A 22106-nucleotide genomic window follows, 5' to 3' on the forward strand; every position below is an offset into this window, starting at 1 on the left:
TACTGTGGCACTGCAGAATAAGCACTGGATTGATAATCATAAAGTTAGCAGTTTAATCCCATCAGCCAATCCTTGGAAACTCTATATAGGGTTGCTATGCGTCGGAATGCACTAGATGGCACTTACCAACTCCTCTCCTATTGCAAGTATGTTTAAAATTCCTTTGTAAAAGCTTAAGAGAAAAAGAAAAAAAAAAAGCTAAAGAAAGCACCACCCTCTCTCTCTGGAGACAGGATACAGAGAACAATGATGAAGGGGAAGTCAAAGTTAGGAAGTTCCCCCTCAGAAGGAAGGGCAGTTTTGGATGAGCTATTGCTGTTAAGTGCCTGCAAGTCTGTTGCAACTCACAGTGACTCCATATAGGGTTTCCGAGGAACGACTGGTGAGTTTGAACTGCTGACCCTGCAGTTCAAACCGACTGTGCAGTTCAGTGTTTATCTTGCAGCACCACACCAGGATGAGCCGATTTTGCCCAAACCCCAGGCAAGAAGAATCCACAGCCCCATGCTCTGTGATCCCTTTCAGTTAGCAGTGCAACACTTATTCAACTGTGCCATGTCTTCATTTCCCTAGAGTTGTTGTTAAGTGCTGTTGAGTCAATTCCGACCCATAGGGACCCTGTATAGGGTTTCCCAGGAGCAACTGGTGAGCTCGGACTGCTGACCTTGCAGTTCAAACGGCTTTGCAGTCTGGCACATTAACCACGGCGCCACACCAGGACTCCCTAGAGTAGGGGTCCTGATATGGCGCTGTAGGGTAAGTACTGGACTACTAACCTGAAGGTTGACAATTCAAACCCATCAGCAGCTCTTGGGAACCATATGCAAGATCGCTATGAGTCACAACTGACTGGGTGGCACACAACAACCCTTCTCATAGGAGCCTGGGTTAAGTGTTGGGCTGCTAAATGAAAGGTCAGCAGTTCAAGCCCACCAGCCACTCTGTGGGAAAAAGATTAGGCCATCTGCTTCCGTAGAGAAGACAGCCATGGAAACCCCATGGGGCAGCCCCCCTCTGTCCCACAGGGTGGCTTTGAGTCGGAGTCGCCTCAATAGCAGTGGGTTGGTTGTTTGGTACCCTTCGCATCCTGACACCTTTTCTCTATAGTCATATCATAATTTCAATTAGAGAAAGACTCAATGTTTACATAAATTATTTTCACTGTATAAAGGCCACTCACAGCTGAGCCTTGTGGTACCATGCAATTATTTTTCTTTTCCTGCGCAATGCTTTATTTTCCCTGGAACTAGTAACAGCCTTTCATTCGCTTTATGTTCCTTGTACTGAGCACTAATCTAGCCCCAATTCTGCCAACTGTCTCAATTCCTCTCCTGCGCATCAGGTGGCCAGCCAACTTCATCTTCCTTAAGAAGTCTCTCCCAAGAGCCTTCTGAGCATGTTGGCTCTCTGTGCCCAGTACCTGGTGGTCACGTTTGTTGTTTGATGCCTCTCAGCCAGTTCCAACTCATAGTGATACAATGTACAACAGAAGGAAACACTGCCCAGTCCCGTGCCATCCTCACAATCGTTAAAGTCCATGTTGCAAACACTGTGCCGATTCATCTTGTTGGAGGGTCTTCCTCTTCTTTTTCACTGATCCTCCACTTTCCCAACCACAATGTCCTTCTCCAGGATTCATCCCTCCTGGTCACTTGATGTGTATACACACAAACACACTCACTCACACAGACCTCTGAACCCAGCTGTGGTTTGGTTGGAACCGTGCTGAGTGCTGGTAAGAGCTTGTTCGTTACCAGCTTCATATGCAGGTGACTGAGCTGGACCTTTCTACTAGAGCCCCTTTATGTTTCTCTGTTTATGTCTTTATGTTTAGATCTTCTCTCTTGGACTATTCAGACTCCCCAAAGATGCCTCTGGTCTCCCATTTGAAGGCAGAAGACCCAGTCAGAGGTGTGAGAAATGTTGTTGATACCAACAAAAAGTAATCCAATCCGTACTCATTTTTGCCAGAGTAAGGTTTTCTTTATTCGATTTTCCAAAATTGGGTGCCCAACCCATTATACATAGCCAGACAGCCACATGGCTGGCCCACAAACAGTTTTAGTCCCCTGTCTCGCAAAAATTCCTCCTCTAGTTATCCTTCTATTAGATATTATTGTTGTTGTTATGTGCCATGGAGTCAGTTCCAACTCATAGGACCCTGTACAGGGTTTCCAAGGCTGTAAATCTTTATGAGAGCAGAAAGCATCCTCTTTCTCCCGCAGAACAGCTGGTAGTTTCTAACTGCTGACCTTGAGATTAGCAGCCCGATTCGTAACCAAGATTCGTAACCAAAGGGAAGTCACTCTCAGCTCTGAGCTATGCCTGTCTCCCGTTCCTTTCTGAGACAGTTCTAACACTCTCAGATACCTCACAGAAACCACCTTGGGTAAACAGAAAAAAGTATGAACTTACTGGCAGCTGTCATTAGATACATCTGACTGGACAGACATCAGCCTTGACCCCTCACAGCAAACCTACTAAGATGGGATACCAGGAGCTGCTTCCTAAAGGAGCAATGTAAACATCAAAACGCATGGCTTCAAGTGCTGAAGAAATGATGCAGCAGCTGTGTTTGTTGTGGTACCAGTACTCTTTTCTGCCAATGGTACCATCAGCCTTAGGACCTTTCTATAAGAGCAGCCTCTGAAACCATGCTGACAACAACGCGCTCAGAGTCCACCACTTTTCCCTTTCACACTGGCTCTCCCGGGGACTCCAACCATAAACACACTCACTCCCCTTCCCTACAAGACCACAAGCACCTCATGTTCAGAGAAAAAAAAAAAACAAAGAAAACCCTCAAGTTCATTTTGTGCCCTCCTCTTCTTCAAACCTGTATCAGCACCGTCTTCAGTCACCAAATGAGAAGTCTCGGTGATCGTCTGTCATAGTTCTCTAGAGTGGCTATCACAGAAACACAAGTGGGTGGCTTTCACAAACAGAAATTTATTTTCTTCAGGTTCGGGAGGACAGAAGTCCAATTTCAGGGTGCTGGCTCCAGGAGTAGGCTTTCTCTATCAGCTCTGTGGGGAGTTCATTCCCATCAATCATCTCCCAGGTCTAGGAGGTTCTCAGCACAGAGAGCCCAAGTCCAAAGGATGCCCTCCGCCCTAGACCTTCTTGTTAATAAGAAGTCCCTCTCTCTCTCTCTGAGGAAACTCAGAGCTATGGCATGTAAGGTTGTTGCATTCCATTCAAATCCCCTAACACGTGATTGGCTGACCACATCAGACCACATCAAAGGAGATAATTACATCACTACATCACTGCCAAATTACATCACTGCATAACTACCTAACTACTGAGAATCAAGGCCCAGCCAAGTTGAGACAGTTATTTTGGGGGCCACACAATCCATAATACCTTCTTTTCCCAGCTCCCACAAAGGAATCCCACAGACTGCTGATCCTCCAGCATCCTGCAACTGCATCTTCCTCTCCACTCTCAGCCACTGCCCAAGGGCCACAGCTCCTATTACTGCTCAGTGCCGTCAAGTTGGTTCCGACTCACAGTGACCCTGTATAAGGTTTCTGAGGAGCAGCTAGTGGGTTTGAACTACTGACCTTGTGATTCACAGTCCAGTGCTGATCCTACAGCACCACACCATAAATCCACAGCTCCTATAACTTGACGCCAATCAGTCTGCACCTCCCTGTACCCTAACCCCACCCTGCACCCTCACTAGTGTCACTTTTCTGACACACGTGCCACCCCCAAACCCTGAGCACACATCACCAGTGGTATTAAGGCTAAAGTTTCCAGCATGGTACTCCAGGCCTTCAGAACCAGAAAATCCCAGTCCTCACAATGAGCAGTCTCTCCCCCATCTCTGCACACACTGCCACCTCCACCTGGATCCTTTGGGCCCCAAGTTATGGCCACAGTGGGAAACCAAGCTCTCTAAGACACGGGTATTCGTACTCAGTTCCTCTTTCTTCTGAGGCCCAGGGACAGAACATGATCAGTCTTTTGCCCAATTTATCTTGCATATGATTACTGTGGTGGCTGGCAGCCACCAAGTCAACCCTGACTCATGGTGGCCCCGTGAACAGAACAAAATTGCTGCCCGGTCCTGTGTCACCCCCATGTTGTTGCTATCAAGTGCCGCCCAGTTGGTTCTAACACCTAGAGACCCTGTATATGGTTTCCAAGTAGCAGCTGGTGGGTTTGAACCGCTGACCTTGCAGTTCAAACTGACCCTGCAGTCCAGTACTTACCTTACAGCACCACACCAGAACCCTGTGTCACCCCTATGATTGGTAGCAAATCAGAAGGATGGCCAGGCCTCCCTTCCTAGTCTTAGTCTAGAATTTCTGGTGAAATTCGTTCAGCCCCCTAGTACCATGAAAGCCTCTAGTGACAGACAGATTGTGGCTACACATGAAGTGCAACTAGCTGGGAGTTGAACCTGGGTCTTCCTCGTGGAAGGTGAGAATTCTGCCTGTGAGCTGAGGCTCAATAATCTTCACTGCTCGATGAATGAGGCACAGACTCGGTAATGGTAGAGTTACTGCTGTCATTATTTTTTCAGGGCCTTAACACATTAACCAAAAGTCCTACAGACTAATCTGCAACAAAATGAAACATCTATGCAGCTCCAGGAAGAACACTAAGTTCACAGCCCTGCTACCTCCATATAACAATTTTCTAAGATTGCCCGTTTTCTCTTCTTTTTTCACCCAGACACCAGCACTGACTCAAAATCCTAAAACCAGATACACACTGAGAAAGACTAAGCTGTCTTCTGGTTTGGGGGCAGGTAAGATAAGGCTTTCTGTTCCTGCAAAGATGTAGGGCCTTGGAAACCTATACAGGGTTGGAGTCAGAACCGACTCCAAGGCACTTAACAACAACAAGGTGCTGCTAACAGTTAATGTGCTTGGCTGCTAACCAAAAGGTTGGTGGTGCCAGTCTACCTAGAGGCACCAAGGAAGAAAGGCCTGGCAATGGACTTTCCAAAAAAGCAGCCACTGCAAACCCATGGAGCGGTTCTCCTCCGACACACACAAGGTCGCATGTGTGAGTTGGCACAAACTGTGATAGTAACTGCTGTCTTTGTTAAGGACCAGCTGAGCTGTTGCCCAGCTATCCAGGCCCAGGACCATGCTTCAGGGCACAAAAGTTCTCTGAATCTACTCCTCTTGTAATTCACATTCTCATTCAGCCCTGAGTTCCTGCATCTCTCTGGGGCTGAATTATAAAATAAATAATTTAATAATCATGAAAACACTCTGGTTTGTTGTGCTCTGTGCCAGACAGAACCACAGGTCGCTCCAACAGTTCGCTGGCGATTTCTTGGTGGCCACCAGCCCATGGGGAAGATATAAGTCCCACTGTTAGCAGCTAATGTGTGGTTTCCTTGAGCTGAAGAGATAGACCTGCTGGGTCACTGAGTCCATCTTCGTTCAGAAAACCTGGATCAAATTGCAGGGCTGGATGCAAGAATCAAGTCTACACTCTGAGACAAGGTCCAGCTTATGCAGAGCAAGAAAAAAAAAAAAAAATAGACCTCCAACTAGAAGAGGCGGATGAAAGGGCTGGCATCCACACCATAGCATCTCTGTCACTCCTTAATGAGATTGATTTTTCTTCCAGACTCCAGAGTAGCCACAGAGAAATTAATGACCGTGTTGGAACCGAACTGCGTGGTCCACACGCACTAGGAGGGAGGGCAGGAGGGTGGGGACAGTCAGGGTGCGGACGCCCTTGGGTAGTCCCCCTCAATGACTCAGAGAGGGTGGACTCCCAGCCAAGGTCACACAGCACAGTGCGGGGCTCTAACTGGGGCTTCTGCTGGCCCAAGTTGGGGGGAGTTCCAGGAAGGTGTCCTCTAGAAGAGAGATGTGTGGAGGAGGGGGATCCCCGTAGGTGGGAGTCTCCAGAAGAGGGCTATCTGAAGATGAGAGCCCCGGAGGAAAGCTGTCTGGATATGGAGGTCCCCAGAAGAGGGATGTCCAGATGAGAGATGCCTCTCAAGAAGAGGCCCTAGAAGAGGGCTCCCGGAGGAGGGGTCCCCACAGTGCAGACGTCCAGAGAAGGGATGTCTGAAGGAGGAATCCCAGAGGAGGGCTCGCCTCGCGACCCAGGGGCAGTGTCCACGCGGCGGACGCGGACCGACGCCCCTCAGCCCGCCTCCCGGGACTCCCGCCCGAGCCCGGTGCTGCCTGAGGCAGGTGTTCATCAGAGCCGGATAAGAGAGTTCGGGCCGCCGCCCCATCCCTAGCCCTCCTCGTCCGCGCAACCCTCACCTCACGTCGCCACCGCCACCACCGCCACCACAGCCACCGCCGCCCTACTACCCGCGGCTCTTTCGCGGCCCCCTCCGAGGCACCGCCCCCGGCACTGCAAGCACCGCCTCCGCGCTCTTCTCGCGAGAAGTCGTGGTCGGCTGCGGGGCCGAGGGGCCGACAGCACCCCCTCAGACGCGCTTGCGCCAACCACACCGCCCCGCCCCGCCAGCCCATGCCATGTGGCGCCGTATTTACGATCAGAGTGAGTCCCCGCCCAACAGCCCTACCCTCTTCCGGCAGCCAATCGTATTCTGAGGACTGAGCAATGACTCCGCCCCTAGCGTATCAACGAGGGCGTGGCGAAGTCCAAGGCACTGTCTGAATGCCCAGGATCCAGCGAACCGCAGGGACTGAGTGCCTGCTGTCTACCAGCGCGTTCACCAGCATTGGCTGATTTCCTGTTATAGGCGTAAGGATCACTTTTGGAGACAGCAGAGGGCAGGGATGCTGACCTGCCTGGCTCTGACTCGCTGTTACTTTGTTGAATGACAAGTTCTGGGTGATCTCCCAACCCCGAGATAGGAGGATGACACATCTTTCAACCTGAGGGAGCATCTCTCAGCACTATATCAGACTGTTGTGATTCATAAAGTTTCATAGGCTAGCTTTCAGAAGTAGACCACTAGGCCTTTCTTCTCAGTCTCTGGAAACTCTGTTGAAACCTGTCCCCCACGGATGAACCTGCTAGAGTTTCAAATGCAGGTGATGTCGTTTCCAGCCGCACAGCAACATGCAAGCCACCTGCTTATGCAGAGCAGGACAAAAAAAAATATGACAAGCAGCTACTAGCAGACAGGCAGCCCCCTCAATTTATGGAACCTCCATGTACAATGGGCAGGACCACTGTGACCCACAGGGTTTTGTTGTTGTTGTTGTTTAATATGTTATTGTGCTTTAGGTGGAGATTTACTCAGCAGTTTAGGTTCCCCTTCTACAGTTTCTATACAAGTTGTTCAGTGACACAGGTAACAGCGTTCTTTGCATCCTCATAAATTCTGGTTGTTCCATTTCTATTCATCTAGTTTCCCTGACCCTTTACAGTCTCATCTCTGTTTAAAAGTCATTGTTGACTGTTTGGGCTCATATCAGTGATTTTTTAAAAAGTAATACATGGGTGATACTACTTTGTGAGCCAGTTTGTTATTTGAATAAAAAGTGAACCTCAGAGATTAGTTTGGAACTGTTCAGGGTTTAAAGAATATCTCTGGCCAATGATCATGGGTGTCTTCCAGTCTCAACAAGCCCAGTAGGTTGTTTGGTTGTTTATTTATTTTAGTAATTTGAGGTTCTGTTCCACATTTCTCTCCCATTCTATCAGAACCCATCTATTGGAGCCCTGTCAGGTATCATCCAGTTCATCTGGTTGAGCCACAGGGTTTTCACTGATTGAGTTTTTTGGAAGTAGGTCTCCAGGCCTTTCTTCCTAGTCTGTCCAAGTCTGGAAGCTCTGCTGTAGTCTGTTCAGCATCCAAGACAAATGGCATTATGTCCTGATATATAGATAGGAAGCAGAGTCTCAGAGAAGTTCACCAGTAAGTCACAGAGTAAGAACCAGAATCCAGCTCATGAGTTCCAGCACCAGTGCATGCTGAGCAGCAGCTCAGTATCCTCCTGCATCCAGAGGATACGTGGAGACACCCCACAAATGGGAACCTTGCCTTTCATTTTCTGGACCCCAAAGACCCTTTGATCCAGTGGGCCCAGCTGGCTGCCCTTTGTAACAGCCACCTGGCTGGTGAGGACCCACTCTTGAGGGCCCTCAGTGGCTGTGCAGAGTGCAGCCTCGCCAGCTGACCATCGCCTGGCTCTCCCTCGAGGCTTCAGTTCAGTTATTGTGACATTGTCTGCCACCAGCTATAACAATTTCTGGTTTCACAACCACAGTTGGGACAGAGGAAAGAGAAGTAACTGTGACTTAGGCAAACTGTCAGGCAGTGTATATCAGCCACTGATAGAGGCAGCAGGAAATTCAGATGACCTCTGAGCCCTGGGTTATATGGCCCTGCCATCATGAGCATCAGAACCAAACCAAAACACCAAACCCACTGCCATCAAATTGATTCCAACATACAGGGACCCCTGCCTCATCTTTCTCCCACAGAGTAGCTAGTGGGTTTGAACTGCTGACCTTGTGGTTAGCAATCCAGTACTTCTCCTATAGTAGGATTAGACAAAAAAAAAAAAAAAAGAAGTATGAGAATTAGAAAGGCAACCGACCTTATTCACAGGTGTTGGGAGGTTCAAGGATGGGCACACAAACTCTCCTGATTAATCATGAACTAGTGCACATCACTCCACCCTGGTGTCAATGCAGTGCTTATGATTCAGATACCTGCAGTTTGGGATAGCAAGGCAGTGCAGGCTCCAGCCTTGGAGTCAGAACTGGTGGAATCCTAAGGCTGTTCCCCAGCAGCTGTGTGAGCTGGGGCCTCTGAACTTCAACATCAAATGATGACTCCCTACCTCGTATGGAAGAGTCCCTAGGTTAAAAGTATTACCAAAAGGTTGGAAGTCCAAGTTCCCCCAGAGGTGCCAGGGACGAAAGGCCTGGGGATCTACTTCCAAAGAGAGTAACCAGAGTTTAATATAAATAAAAGGATTAAAGAAGGGAGTCACAAAAGGAGAGGTGATATGTTGAGATTTTAAATAGCAAACACAACAAAAGCTGACAAGCAATTAAAAATTGCACACCGTCTGTCACGATACCCCTTCCAGTATAAAAACAGGAAAATTTTACTTGGGCTTTAATATGATGTCTAAAAATATCAACAGAGTCCTGGTGTGGCGCTGCAGGAGAACGTGCTGGACTGCAAAGTCAGTTTGAGCCTCAAGGTCAGCGGTTCAAACCCATCAGCTGCTCCTCAGAAACTCTATACAGGGTCACTATGAGTTGGAACGAATTTGATGATACTTAACAACCACAATCATATCAAGACTGTAAAATATTTAAGCCTAAAAATAAAATATAACTTCTCAACACTAAAGGAAGGAGCCCTAAGTGGCACAATGGTTAAAGCACTTGGTTGCTACTAAAAAGTCAGTAGTTTGAACCTACTAGCTGCTCCACAAGAGAAGGATGTAACAGTCTACTTCTCTAAAGATGGACAGCCTCGGAAGCCCCATGGGCAGCAAGTTCTACTCTGTCCTATATTGCCACTACAAGTTGGAATGGACTCAGACTCATAGTAACAACGACCACAAAAGGCAATAAGGTCACTTTGTTGGCTGATAATTAAAAGGGAGCTGTGGGTTAACTATAACGAGGTGGTGCTGTGGGTTAAACGCTGGGCTCTTTACCATGAGGATGGCAGTTCAAACCCACAGCTGCTCTGTGAGCAAAAGATGAAGCTGTCTGCTCCCATAAAGATTTACAGTCTTGGAAACCCTATATTGTGTTGCTGTGAGTTGGAACTGACTTGATAGCAGTGGATTTGGTTTGGGGTTTGGGGACTACTTGAAAGGTTAGAGGTTCAAGTCCACCCACAGGCACCTCAGAAGATAGAACTGGTGATCGATTTTTTAAACTGAGCCATTAAAAACCCTGTGGAGGCTGTGTGATGATGACCAGGGGGCAGGCCTATTGGGTATACCCTTTGGTTGATTGAGGATGCATGGAGGGGATTGTAACCATGGCAATGTAAACGATATACGATAGGATGAATGTAAAGCTAATGTTCTCCCGTGTAAACTATCACATAATTTACAATTAAAAAAAACAAAAACCCCATGGAGCACAGTTCTATTCAGACACACGTGGGGGAGCCATAAGTCGGAGATGATATCATGGCATCTGCTAGCCTCATGTGGGTGTTTCAATATTAGGAGGGGGTGTATGCAAACTGTCGGGGATCAGGGAGGAGGCAATTCAGTGATCTAAGCAGAGATGATGGTGTTGGGATTTAATGGTGGCAGGAGGGAGATACAGAGGTAGGGACTGATATGAGAGCAATTCTAGAGGCAAAATTGATGAAGGGTTGTGGGAAGAGGGAAGTCAAGGTGATACCTGGTCCCTGGGTAGGTATCTGAGTGGGTGGTGGTACCAATGTGGAGGAGAGGCAGCGTTCAGGCTCTTCAACAGCATTCAATATCTCGAACATGGCATGGTACACTCAGAGGCGCCTGCAGGACATGGATCCTGGTGGGAGACTGACAGTTGGGTGTTCTCATTGCTGCTTCAGGGGAGAATCCAGGTCAAGACATCATCAGAGCAACTGAAGTGATCTAAGTAGATGGGGTCACCCAGGGAACCCTCCAAGCCTAATGCCTGTGTTTCTCCCCACCCCTCTACCTCCTCCACTTCTCTCTCCTAGTTGGCAGAGTGAACACAGAGGCCTGAGGCAGCATCTCATCTGCAGGCAGCAAAAGCCCCCAAGGTGGTATACTGGGTTGGCCTACAAAGAACCATAGACTGAACCACAGGCTGGAGCCTCAAGGGGGTGTACTGGGTCTGCTGTACAAAGAACCACAGCCAGAACCACAGGCTGAAACATCAGAAACTTGTCTCATAGCTCTGGAGGCTGAAGTCAGAACTCAAGTTGTCAGCAGGGTTGGCCCCTTCTTGAATCTCTAGGGAAGAACCCTTGCTTCTTCTAGCTTCTGGGGAGGGTCAGCGAGCGATCCTTGGTGTTCCTCGGCTTGCAGACACACAACTCCAGATCTCTGTCTCTGAGTGGCTGCCTGTTTCTCCATGTCTCTTCTCTTCTTATAAGGACCCACTCTACCCCAGTGTCATCTCATGTTAACCTGATGACATCCTCAAAGGTCCATTTCCATACAAGGTCACATTCACAAATGAAGGGTTAGGACTTCAGCATATCTTTTTGGGGGACACAATTCAATTCACAGCAGGGAGGAACCCTGGCTCCCTGATTCCATGTGCTAAAAGCTGGGGCCAGGGAAAGACATGAACAAAAGTCACAAAGCTCTGGAAGGAAGCAACTGGACCCATTGAACCTAAATCCTGATGCATCTACAACAGGGCTTCTAAATAGTTCAGTCATTGCCGTGGTAACCAAGGGCCAGGTACAGGTTGCACACCACTTGTAAAGATTAACAGTCTCAGAAACTCTGTACAGGGCTGCTATGAGTCAGAACAGACTCATCAGCACTTAACAACTACAATAAACAAATAGTATGGTCCACTCAAAGATGGGGACCACGTGTGACACTTTGGATGTGCTTTGTTCTCCAGAGTCCTACCAATCGTGTTGTGCTCCAAAAGCCCTGCTGCAGACCTCCCTCCTGAAAGTTTCCTGAACCCACCCAGGAGATTGCATTATTGGCAGGACTCTGGAAAGCAACACACACTCAGAGAGGCGAGATTGGCTGCCATCTTTGAGTGGGGCACAGCTGTTTGTTTCCTTGCTGTTGCTGTTAAGTGCCATCGAATCAGTTCCGACCCATAGCGACCCTGTCTAGGGTTTCCGAGGAGCAGCTGGTGAGTTTGAACTGCCGACCTTACGGTTCAAACGACTCTGCAGTCTGGCGCATTAACCCACAGCGCCACACCAGGTCTCCTACTTGGGTCAAAATACCACAGCCAGCAGATGTGGCTGCTGTGCAGTGAGCACGAGTCCCTTGTTTATGAAGGAAATGACCAGCTCTGTTTTGAATTGGCTTGAAACCCTGGTCTACACATGACTAATCTCTGCAGAAATATTCCAGAAAGGGCCAGGGAGTTTAGGGAAGGAGTTGAGGCAATCCCTTCTCACAAAGGAGTTCCAAATTGGGGTGCTCACTCCTTCTGAGGCAGCCCTCTTGGCCACTCAGACTTTTGCATCCTCTCCAGAGAAACACAAGTTCTCTCCACTCTTTTCCATATGACTTTCTTCCCTTGCTCTTCTTGAGTCTGCTCCACACATCTCTCTCCTTGTGAGACAAAGCCTTGGAACCACCTCCACCCACCATTCTCCTCATGAAGACCCAGGAGGCATCTCAACAATGAAGACAGACAACCCAGTGGAGAAATGCCAAAGGACTTGAATAGCCTTTTTTCCAAAGAAGAGGAGAGGCCTAAAAGACCAACACGTTCACATTGAAAACAGGCTCAACACCTTTAGTCTTTGTATGGTAGTGTGCCATGGAGTTGGTTCCAACTCATAGCAACCCTGTATAGGGGTTCCAAGGCTGTAAATCTTTATGGGAGCAGAAAGTCTCATCTTTCTACCATGGAAACACTGTGGTTTTGAACTGCTGACCTTGAGGTTAGCAGCTCAACTCATAATCACTACGCTGGAAACGTAAATCAAAACCACAGTGTGGTACTACCTCATTCCCACTAGGATGGTCATTGTGAGGGAAATGGGAAACAGCCAGTGTCGGTGAGGATGTGGAGAAGGTGAAACCTGCATGCAGCCACTTTGGAAAATAGCTTGGCAGTTCTTCCAAAAGTTAAAGATAGAATTACCATTATGACCCAGCAATTCCATTCCTGGGTAGATCAACAAAAGAAATGAAAGGAGGGATTTAGACAGACGTGTGATTTTAGCAACGTTCACTGAGCCCAAAGATGGAAACACCCCAAGTGTCTATCAATAGATGAATGGATAAACACAATATGGTCCATCCATACAATGGAATACAACTCAGCCAGAAAGAGAAAAGACATCCTGGTGCTTGCTACCACATGGATGCACTTCGAAAATAATGCTGTTGCTGTTTTTAAGTGCCGTTAAGTCGGTTCTGACTCATAGTGACCCTGTATAGGGTTTCTGAGGAGCGACTGATGGGTTTGAACTGCCGACCTTGCGGCCGAGTGCATTATCCTGCAGTGCCACACCAGGACTTCAAATATTTTGAGTGAAATAAGAACCAAACCAAATGCACTGCCATAGAGCCTATTACGACTCAGCAATCCTATACAGGGTTTCTGAGACTGTAAATCTTCATGGGAGCAGACAGCTTCATCTTTCTCCTGCAGAACATCTGGTGGGTTTGAACCTCTGACATTGCAGCCCAGCACTTACTCTACAGTGTCACCAGGGATATAAAACAGTCACAAAAGGACAACAGTGTAGGATGTCACTTGTGTGAAATGTCTAGAACAGGCAAACGTCTAGAGACCAAAGTTTATTAGTGGATACCAAGAGGAGGGGAGGTGGGCGCGAAAGGGGGAGTTCCTGCTTCAGGGCACTGTGTGAAGGGCCATGGAATCATTTGGAAACTGATAGTGATGACGGTTACACATGCTGAATGGGATGTGTCACTGAGTTGTCCGTGTGAAAATGATTGAAAGGCAACTGCTTTGTAATCTATAGTAGTGGTGGTGGTGGCCGTGTGCTGATAAAGACCCTGCGGCTGTAAATCTTTATGGGATCAGAAAGCCTCAATTGTCTTCCATTATAATGAATATTCTACCACAATAAAAAAAAAATAGAGAGAAAGACGACAACCCCAGAGGGACAAGGTGGCTTCAATAACTGAGCTTTGCAGATACTGTATCTTTACACACAGACGGCCTGTGGGCACCCTTCTTGGAGTGAGTCCGTTGGTGCCTTTTCTTCAACAATGTTCTCACTTCATGTCTCAAGACACTTCATGCTTTTCCATCATGCTGAGGCACACTTCATAGACGACACTCTCGTGCCCACATCGCTTTGATCTGCCCTGGGAAACCAGGGCATTCATGTGTGACTTGCCATGGGCTGGAATTGAACCTGCAACATCTCCGAGGTCTGCTGGGAGTCTGTCTTCTATGGAAGCAGGTCTGGCAACAGGGTGAGGCTGGGCTGTATCTGCTGTGCCATTTGGACACCGTGGCCTCTTGTGGAACACCCTCCTATGCTTGCCCGAGGTCAAGGAACTGTGTCCTGCATAGGCCAAATGAGCACCTCCCTGGCCCACCCACACCTGCAGGCAGACCACCCAGAGAACCACAGAGATGGTCTCTTCCAGCCATGGTCCTACTGGGGCTCAGCCCAACGCTAAAGGTGGGTCCCTGCACAACCCAAGTGCCTCTCTCACTAGCGGCCTGAGAGAGGGCCAGGCAAAGGTGCTGGTGTGCCAACTACAGCAGCTGCCCAAACCATAGCCTGACAAGGTACTGCCCCATCTCTCCACAGGATGGCGCTCATCATTTTCCTATTTGCTAACTTGATGAGACAATGACAGAAAGGTGTGCAATCCTGGTTTCCAGGCTGGTTCTGGGTACTGGCAAGTGTTTCTTGTTTCCAATCAGCAGGAACACTTCCTGCTGTGGTCTTGGGCTATGAGGACAGCTGTTACAACACAGTGGGGGTGGTCATAAGAACAGCAGAGCTTGCTCCTCCTACCCTCACACTGGCCCTAGGGGCGGGCCTGCTGTACATGGAGAGGAGACCAGGCTGGCCAAGGCTTAGGGCTCCTTGGTCACCCACAACAGCGTCTGAGTTTGCACTGGCAGTGAAGGGGGGTTGTCCCACCCCACAGAGTATATCCTCAGAGCAGAGACAAAGGGATGGAGGGATCTGGGAAACATGGCCACAGCTGGGATGACCACACTGCCCACAGGCCCTTCTTCTGAAGGTAGGTTCTCTCTGTCAAGCCCCTCCTGGAGTTCATGATCTGAGTGCGCTCTGGGGACCACTCGGCCTTCTCCCACCGGCCCCCTTCTAGCTGCCATCTTTACTTCGGTCTCCGTGGCCTCTTGGCGCTGCTTCCCTGGTGTTTTCGGGGGTTACTGGGGGGCAGTGGGCTGTGTCGCCGACCTCCACTGTCTATGGACCCTGCAGGGGGAGGGAGGAATAGACTTTAGTCTGTGGTCAAGATAAGGTCAGACATAGCCAGAGTCCTAGCCTGGGTTCCCGCGTCTTATTTGACTACCTGGATGCAGGTGGGGACCCATATCCCTGACCTCCAGTCAGGCATACCCAGTGCCACTTCACCTCCCAGCAAGGGGCATTCCACCCTCAGCCACCATCTCCATTAGGGCTGGATGCACCCATAGATCTGCCCATGGGGGACCCTCGGTGGGAAGAAGGAGCGTTCCCATGCCTCCTGTTTAAAGATGTGTGTGTTACTCTGCTTGCTCTGGTTGGGCGCTACAGGCCAAGAACATAGCCTTGGAGACCCTAAGATGCCTAAGGACTCTTAGGAAAAGGGGCATGACAATGAACAGCTCTCAACCCTCTCTGAAACTGCAACATGGGTTCAAGGCACAGCCATAGTCACCCATCTAGGATGACTGTTGTTGTTGTTGTTAAGTGCCGTCGAGTCGGTTCCGACCCATAGCGACCCTGTACAGGGTTTCCGAGGGTGTAAATCCTTATGGGAGTAGAAAGCCTCATCTTTCTCCCACGGAGCGGCTGGTAGTTTCGAACCGCTGACCTTAAGGTTCGCAGCCCGATTCGTAACCACTACGCTACCAGAGCTCCTTATCTAGGATGACTATTATCAGAAAAATGGAAAATAGCAAGTGTGGGCGAGAATGTGGAGTAGCTAGAACCCACGTATACTGCAGATGGGAATGGGAAATGGTGCAATCGCTGTGGAAAACAGGGTGGTGATTCCTCAAAGTCCAGCAAATGTCTTGCAATATATATTTTCATATTTCTATATTTCACATGTACACAGGTGCTTCAGAAAATTCGTGGGAAGATGGAAAGACCATGGAATTTTTCCACAAGCTTTATGAAGCCCCCTCATACAATGATCCAGAAATTCCACTCCTACATGTCGACCCCAACGACCTGAAAGCAGGGCCTCAGAGTGTGTGCACCACAGCATCATTGACAACCCAAGTGATCATCAACGGTCTTGAAGAGAAATGAAGTCTGATGCCTGCTTCAATGCTGACCACATGGTGCGGAGTGAGGTAAGGTAGGCACAAAAGGACAAATACAGGTGGGTTCCCTTTGGAACTACCACCATAACACCAGGTTCACAATCAAGAGAGTCACATGCATGTTTGGGTTTTTCCCAGCGCATGGAATAGTGATGTTACACTTGGTTGTTGTCTATGACACAGGCAGTAATACTGTAAAGAGGTTTGAAATCTTGTGCAAAAGACTGAAATGGGACAGACAGGAAGTGAGTGTGCGTTGCGGGAAAAATGGTACCAATAGACTACTTGATGCAGGGCTGCCACAGACCTCCCATGAGTGAAAAAGGCAGTATCTTGGGTGTGCCCACACCGTTTGGTCTCACTCCCTTCACATTTCTACAAATGGCAGACAGTAAGTTAGAGGGCACCAGGTGTGGAGGTATAGTTATACTGCTGCCATTGCCCAGACTCGTCCCCAGCAGTGAGGGTGCGCTAGGTGAGGAGAAGACGTTGAGGTGACACAAGCATTGCTGTCCCTTCCCCTTCTTCCCATGAAGGATGCCCTGAGCACCTAGGAAGCCAGCAGGTGGGAGCTGCAGGCCTTCTCAGGGAGAAGAGGAGCAGACACCGACCTCGGATATCCCGGGGGAGAAGAGGTGCCCTGCTCGGGGCTGTGTTGCCCTGCCACATGGCGCTGGGGAAGGTGAAGCTGACCTCAGGCACATGGAGCGTGCTCTCATCTGAAAAATTAGACCAAAGAGAAAACAATTATTACCGTGAAAAATTGTCCAGGGAGTCCAGGATAAAGCCAAATAAGGAATCATAGATGTGATGTATCGAGTCCCTACTGCATGTGGTGCTCTTTAATAAGGGGTCACCCTTGGAGTCTGGAAATCCACTCACCCCACAGCTTACCTATCAGCCAAACAACAGACAGGTCTATAAAGGGAACAACAACATAAGGGAAGTATGCACACTGTGGAATGGTGAGCCATCTGAGATGTAAAGGGCAGCATTGACGCCAGGACAAAGTCCAGAAGGGTTGGGAAAGGAGGAATTGGGCTAAGTGATGCTACATTGTGAGGACTGCAACCAATAACATGAAACAAAGTGAGTATGAATCGTTGAATGGAAAACTGATCTGCTCTGTAAACCTTCACCCGTTTCACAACAAAAAGTTCAAAATAAAATAAGTTGTCTTCTTTATACTCCTTGCAGCCCTGTGAGGGAAATTTGGTTTATGTGAAAGCTGTGCTTTCCGGAACACTCCACCTCCTTTCGTTTTTGGTTTCCGTTTCCTTCCCAGCAGCTGTGTTCTTCTCTTCCTTCTTTCTTGTTTCTATCTTGCTTCAAGCTGGTCAACACATGGCAACAAAGTGAGAGGATTGTCTGGGTTTACTGAGTCAGGTTTAACTCCATTTAACAGAAGAGGAAGGGAGGGGGCAGTTGGTAGGGAGAGAAGTGAATCTTTTCCCCAGATGCCATCAGAAAGTCACTTCCTCATGTTTGCACCCACCTGACCACCGCTGAGGAACCTGTCAGCTGCCCCACAAAAGTAACATCACTCCTACACACCCTTGCTTAGCCTGCTTTCTCCTTTTCCAACATGTTCCAGCTACCTGATATGCAAAAGTACAGCTACTAGGGTTCAGTCATACATGCACAGATTTATTCCAAACAAAGCACGTCTAAACATGTCTCTGCAATCAGTGGTAGAAACACAGGGAGGAAGTAGGATGTGTGATGTTACATTGTGAGGACTGCAATCAATGAGATGAAACAGAGTGTGTATGAATTGTTGAGTGGAAAACTGATCAGATCTATAACACAATAAGAAGTTTCCACACAAAAAAATTGTTTTTTAAAAAAATGGAAGACCTCACTGAGAAGGGTTGGAAGTTGAGTCCAGGTCTGAAGGAGCCATGTGTTTTCCTGTTGGAGCAATGGGACATTCCCATTTTCTATGCACTCTGATGCCCCAGTTTCCTTAACAAAAGGGTGTGGATCAACCAGGCCCCATGGGGGAGTGGGTCTGGTCTGTGAGGTTCCGTTGAAAACCTCTTCTCTACACATGAACATTCTGAGCTACTTTGGATGCTAGGTAGCTTGTCATTAGGGGAACAGAGTTCTTGACTCAAAAGAATTTAACTGCTGTGTAAACAGAATGTGTGAACAAGTTTTGCTCTCCTTGGATAAGAATTAGGGAAAATCAATTTCCTGATGTACCCCAGAGGGGACTGAGAACAAACACATAGGGGAAGTGTGTGTGGACTTTGGAGGCAGGCTGACCTGGGCTGCCAACGTACAGGTAGGTATGTGTGTGACCCTGGGCCAGTTCCTTTCACCTCTGCTTCTTGTTTGCTCTTTCTGTGAACTGGGCACCTATTGGAGTGTGTGGTACAATGAGTGACTTCATATGACCCTTTTAGTCATGATCTCATAACTGTAGAGTTAGGTTATGCAAATAATGTGCTTATGGCCTAACAAGGGGATTGCATAGCTTGTTAATAATGCAAATAAAGTGCATAGAACCCTTGTGGGGGTGGGAGCATGCAACTAAGGTGTATAGAATCCTAATGAAGAGACTGGTCAGTTTTGCTATTCTGCTAGGGATGGAAGGGAGAGGGGACTTCACTACCACCAAGAAAGAAGAGCCAGGAATGGAGCATGACCTTTGGACCCATGTGCTGAGAACCGCCTAGACCCAGGAGAGAGCAGTAACATAAGAGACAGAGAGAAGTGGTAGCCAGAAGCGCACACAGGGCTCTGTCCTCCTTGGGCAGGTATTACAAAGCTCTCTTAGCTCTGTCAATAAGTACCCGGAGGCACCTGACTCTACCAGCAAGTCTCTTGGCCAAAGTCTCCCAGCTCTCTCGCTCTATAGGCCAAAATGCCCACTGCAACATTTCACTCAAGTCTTTTGGTTCTGCTGCTGTTTCTCTGCCCCACTTCACATCGTCTTTCATGTTACAGCTCCCTCCTGGTTCTAGATGATTCTCGGCACAGGGTTTCCACTGACCTATTTCTGAAAGTAGATCACCAGATCCTTCTTTTCATCCTGGCTTAGTCTGGAAGTTCTGCTGAAACCTATCCACCACGGGTGACCCTGCTGGCATTTAAACTACCAGTGGTATAGCTTCCAGCATCACAGCAACACACAAGCCACCAGATGATAACACACTGATACACAGGTTGTTGTTGTTGTTGTTAGGTGCCATCGAGTCAGAACTGACTCATAGCGACCCCATGCACAGCAGAACAAAACAATGTCTGATCCTGGGCCAACCTCACTACCACTGCCACACTTGGCACCATCAATGCTGCCACTTGACCAATCCATCTCGTTGGGGATTTTTCTCTGACCCTCCATCTTACCAAGTATGATATCCTTCTCCAACAACTGTTCCCTCCTGACAATATGTCCAAAGTATGAGAGACGAAGTTTGGCCATCTTGGCCTCTAAGATGCACTCTGGCTGCACTTCTTCCAAAACAGATCTATTGGTTCTTTTGGCAGTCCATGGCACTTTTAGTATTCTCCTCCAACACCATAATTCAAAGGCATCACAGGTGGTGGTTAACATTTTAGTGAATGAATAGATACATCTATTTGGAGATTGCTGGGCCCACACTGTGCCAACCCTCCACACACTTTATTTCATGGGTGTGTCACATTCTCCCCAGCCTCACCTCAGATAGGTGCTGACAATAACATCTCTTCCAAGTGAGGGATCTCTCCCTGCCCACCAGCTAGGGGGAGAGCTGCTGACCGGACCCAGCTCCCTGCACTTCAAAGCTTCCACTGCTATTGCTCCAGTATCTGTGCCTCTGTTTATTCCATTTTTATGAGCATATTATCAGAAAAAAAAAATTTTTTTAATTAAAACTTTAGAGAGCCGGAAAGCCCATAAGGAAAGCACATTTTAAGTACCTCTTATGGGCCTGTGTTTATGCCCAGCAATTACAGTACCATACTGAGAAATCAGATAAAGCTGAATTTTGGAGTCAAGATCAAAGGTTTTGGAGAAGTCTTTAAAGTCATTTCTATGAAATTAGTTTGTGCCAGGAAGCCCGCCAACCATCAAGGCAGAGCATGGGTGTATATGCTGCTTCTATTATGCGTCCAATATTTGTCAAGATCCCGGAAGATGTGCTGAGGAGCTCTGGTGGTGCAGTGGTCAAGCACTTGGTTGCTAACTGAAAGGTCGGCAGTTCAAACCCAACTAGCAGCTCTGCAGGAGAAAATACCCAGTGATCTGCTCCCATAAAGATGACAGCCTAGTCTACTCTGTCACAGGGTCGTTCATGAGTCAAAATCAACTTGACAGCACCCAACAACATCAGTTATATAATCAGCTATGTAAGCTGATTAGATGAGCTATGAAGCTTTGGTGGCACCATAGAATAAGCACTGGACAGCTAACTGCAAGGCCAACAGTTCAAACCCACTGGCTGCTCTTTGGGAGAAAGATGAAGTTTTCAGCACCTGTAATTTACAGTCTTGGAAACCCCATACTGGGTCGCTAAGAGTTGGAATTGATTTGATGGCACTGAATTTGGTTTTGGGGGTTTATGGAGGTCAGTGTTCACAGCCATTTCTGGTCAAGGACTAGCTGGCTTGGGTTTGTCATGCTTTTTTCCCTCCAATTTAGACTCCTGGTGTGGAGCTGTAGGATCAGCATTGGACTGCAAACCACAAGGTCGGTGGTTCAAACCTACCAGCTGTTACTTGGAAACTCTGTACAGGGCTGCTATGGGTCAGAATTTACGTGACAGCACTTAACAATAATAACATAAGTACTTTTATAAAGTGTAGTAAGAATGAACCATTAGAAAAAATATGTTGAAATTAAAAGTTAAAAAGCATACAAATACCATTGGTCATGAGGTACTGTCAATTTGTCACACTCTAATACTTGTTTCTGGCATGACATAGTATGGTAAGCACTGGACTGCTAGCAGCAAGACAGGTGGTTCACAGATTAAGTGCTTGGTGGTGGTGGTGTACCGTCAAATTGTTTCTGACTCATAGTGACCCTGTATAGGGCTTCCAAGACTGAAAAGTTTACAGGAGCAGAAAGCCTCATCTTTTTCCAGTAGAGTAGCTGGTAGATTTGAACTTCTGACTTTGTGGTTAGCAGCCTAGCCTGTAATGCACTATGCTACCAGAGCTCCTTGATTAAGTGCTTATTATTGTTATTAAGTGCCATCGAGTCTGTTCTGACTCATAGCGACCCTGTGTAGGGCTTCTGAGGAGCAGCTGGTGGATTTGAACTGCCAACCCTGCAGTTTGCAGCTGCTAACGAAAAGGTTGAATGCACCCAGCTGTTCTGCAGGAGAGAGGTATGACAATTGGCAATCATGTGAACCTTTGGCCATCTATTTGGTACCATGTGTTTTGTACTTTTGTGCCTTTTTTGGGGGGGCGTTGATTTTGCTGTTTACAAGCATAGAGCTAAGTGCTGTCTAAAATTCCTAAGCACAAGAAGGCTACAATGAGCTTTATGGAGAAAACTCACCTGCTAGGTGAACTTCGTCCAGGCGTGAGTTATATAGTGCTGTTGGCAAATTCAACATTCATGAATCAGCTACAGATATTGAGTGTCTTTAAACATGTAAAACAAGATTATGCATTGACTGGCTGATGAAGATGCTATGGGCAAAGGCTCACAGGAAACTTAGTTGGATTTCCTCAGGAGTAGTGGTTTGGGATTTGCAAATTGTGATAGTCAAGGTTTTGTGTCAAGTTGGCTGGGCCTGAATTCTCAGTAGTTTGATAGTTAAGATGTAGTAATCTCCCATGATGAGATCTAATATAATCACCCTCATGATGTGATCTGATGTGATCATCCCTTATCTGATGTTATTATCATATGTGTTGAAAAGCCTCACTTCTATGATGTGAATGAAGGAGCCATGGTAGTGTAGTGGATTACAAGCTGGGCTGCTAACTGCTACATTAGTATTTTGAATCTACCAGTCACTCCAAGAAAGAAAGATGAAGCTTTCTGCTCCCATTAAGATGTCCAGCCTCAGAAACCCTACGTAGGGTCGTTATGAGTTGGAGCTGACTTG

At 47.8% G+C, this 22106-nt stretch overlaps 1 protein-coding gene across 1 annotated transcript in view; it reads right to left on the minus strand.

Moving 5' to 3' along the window:
• Window positions 1–6570: 6570 nt before the first annotated feature.
• The window catches only part of LOC102835296 (kinesin-like protein KIF19-like), a 63579-nt gene continuing 48043 nt past the window's right edge, over window positions 6571–22106 (minus strand). The window contains exons 16-19 of the mRNA XM_006859878.1: window positions 16665–16772; window positions 16484–16603; window positions 14899–14995; window positions 6571–6712 (exon numbers count right to left, since the gene is read on the minus strand). Coding sequence (XP_006859940.1) covers window positions 6571–6712; window positions 14899–14995; window positions 16484–16603; window positions 16665–16772 — 467 coding nt within the window. The remainder of the gene's footprint in view (window positions 6713–14898; window positions 14996–16483; window positions 16604–16664; window positions 16773–22106) is intronic.

The sequence above is a fragment of the Chrysochloris asiatica genome, unplaced genomic scaffold (assembly GCF_000296735.1).
Source record: "Chrysochloris asiatica unplaced genomic scaffold, ChrAsi1.0 scaffold00034, whole genome shotgun sequence".
Taxonomy (NCBI): Eukaryota; Metazoa; Chordata; class Mammalia; order Afrosoricida; family Chrysochloridae; genus Chrysochloris; species Chrysochloris asiatica.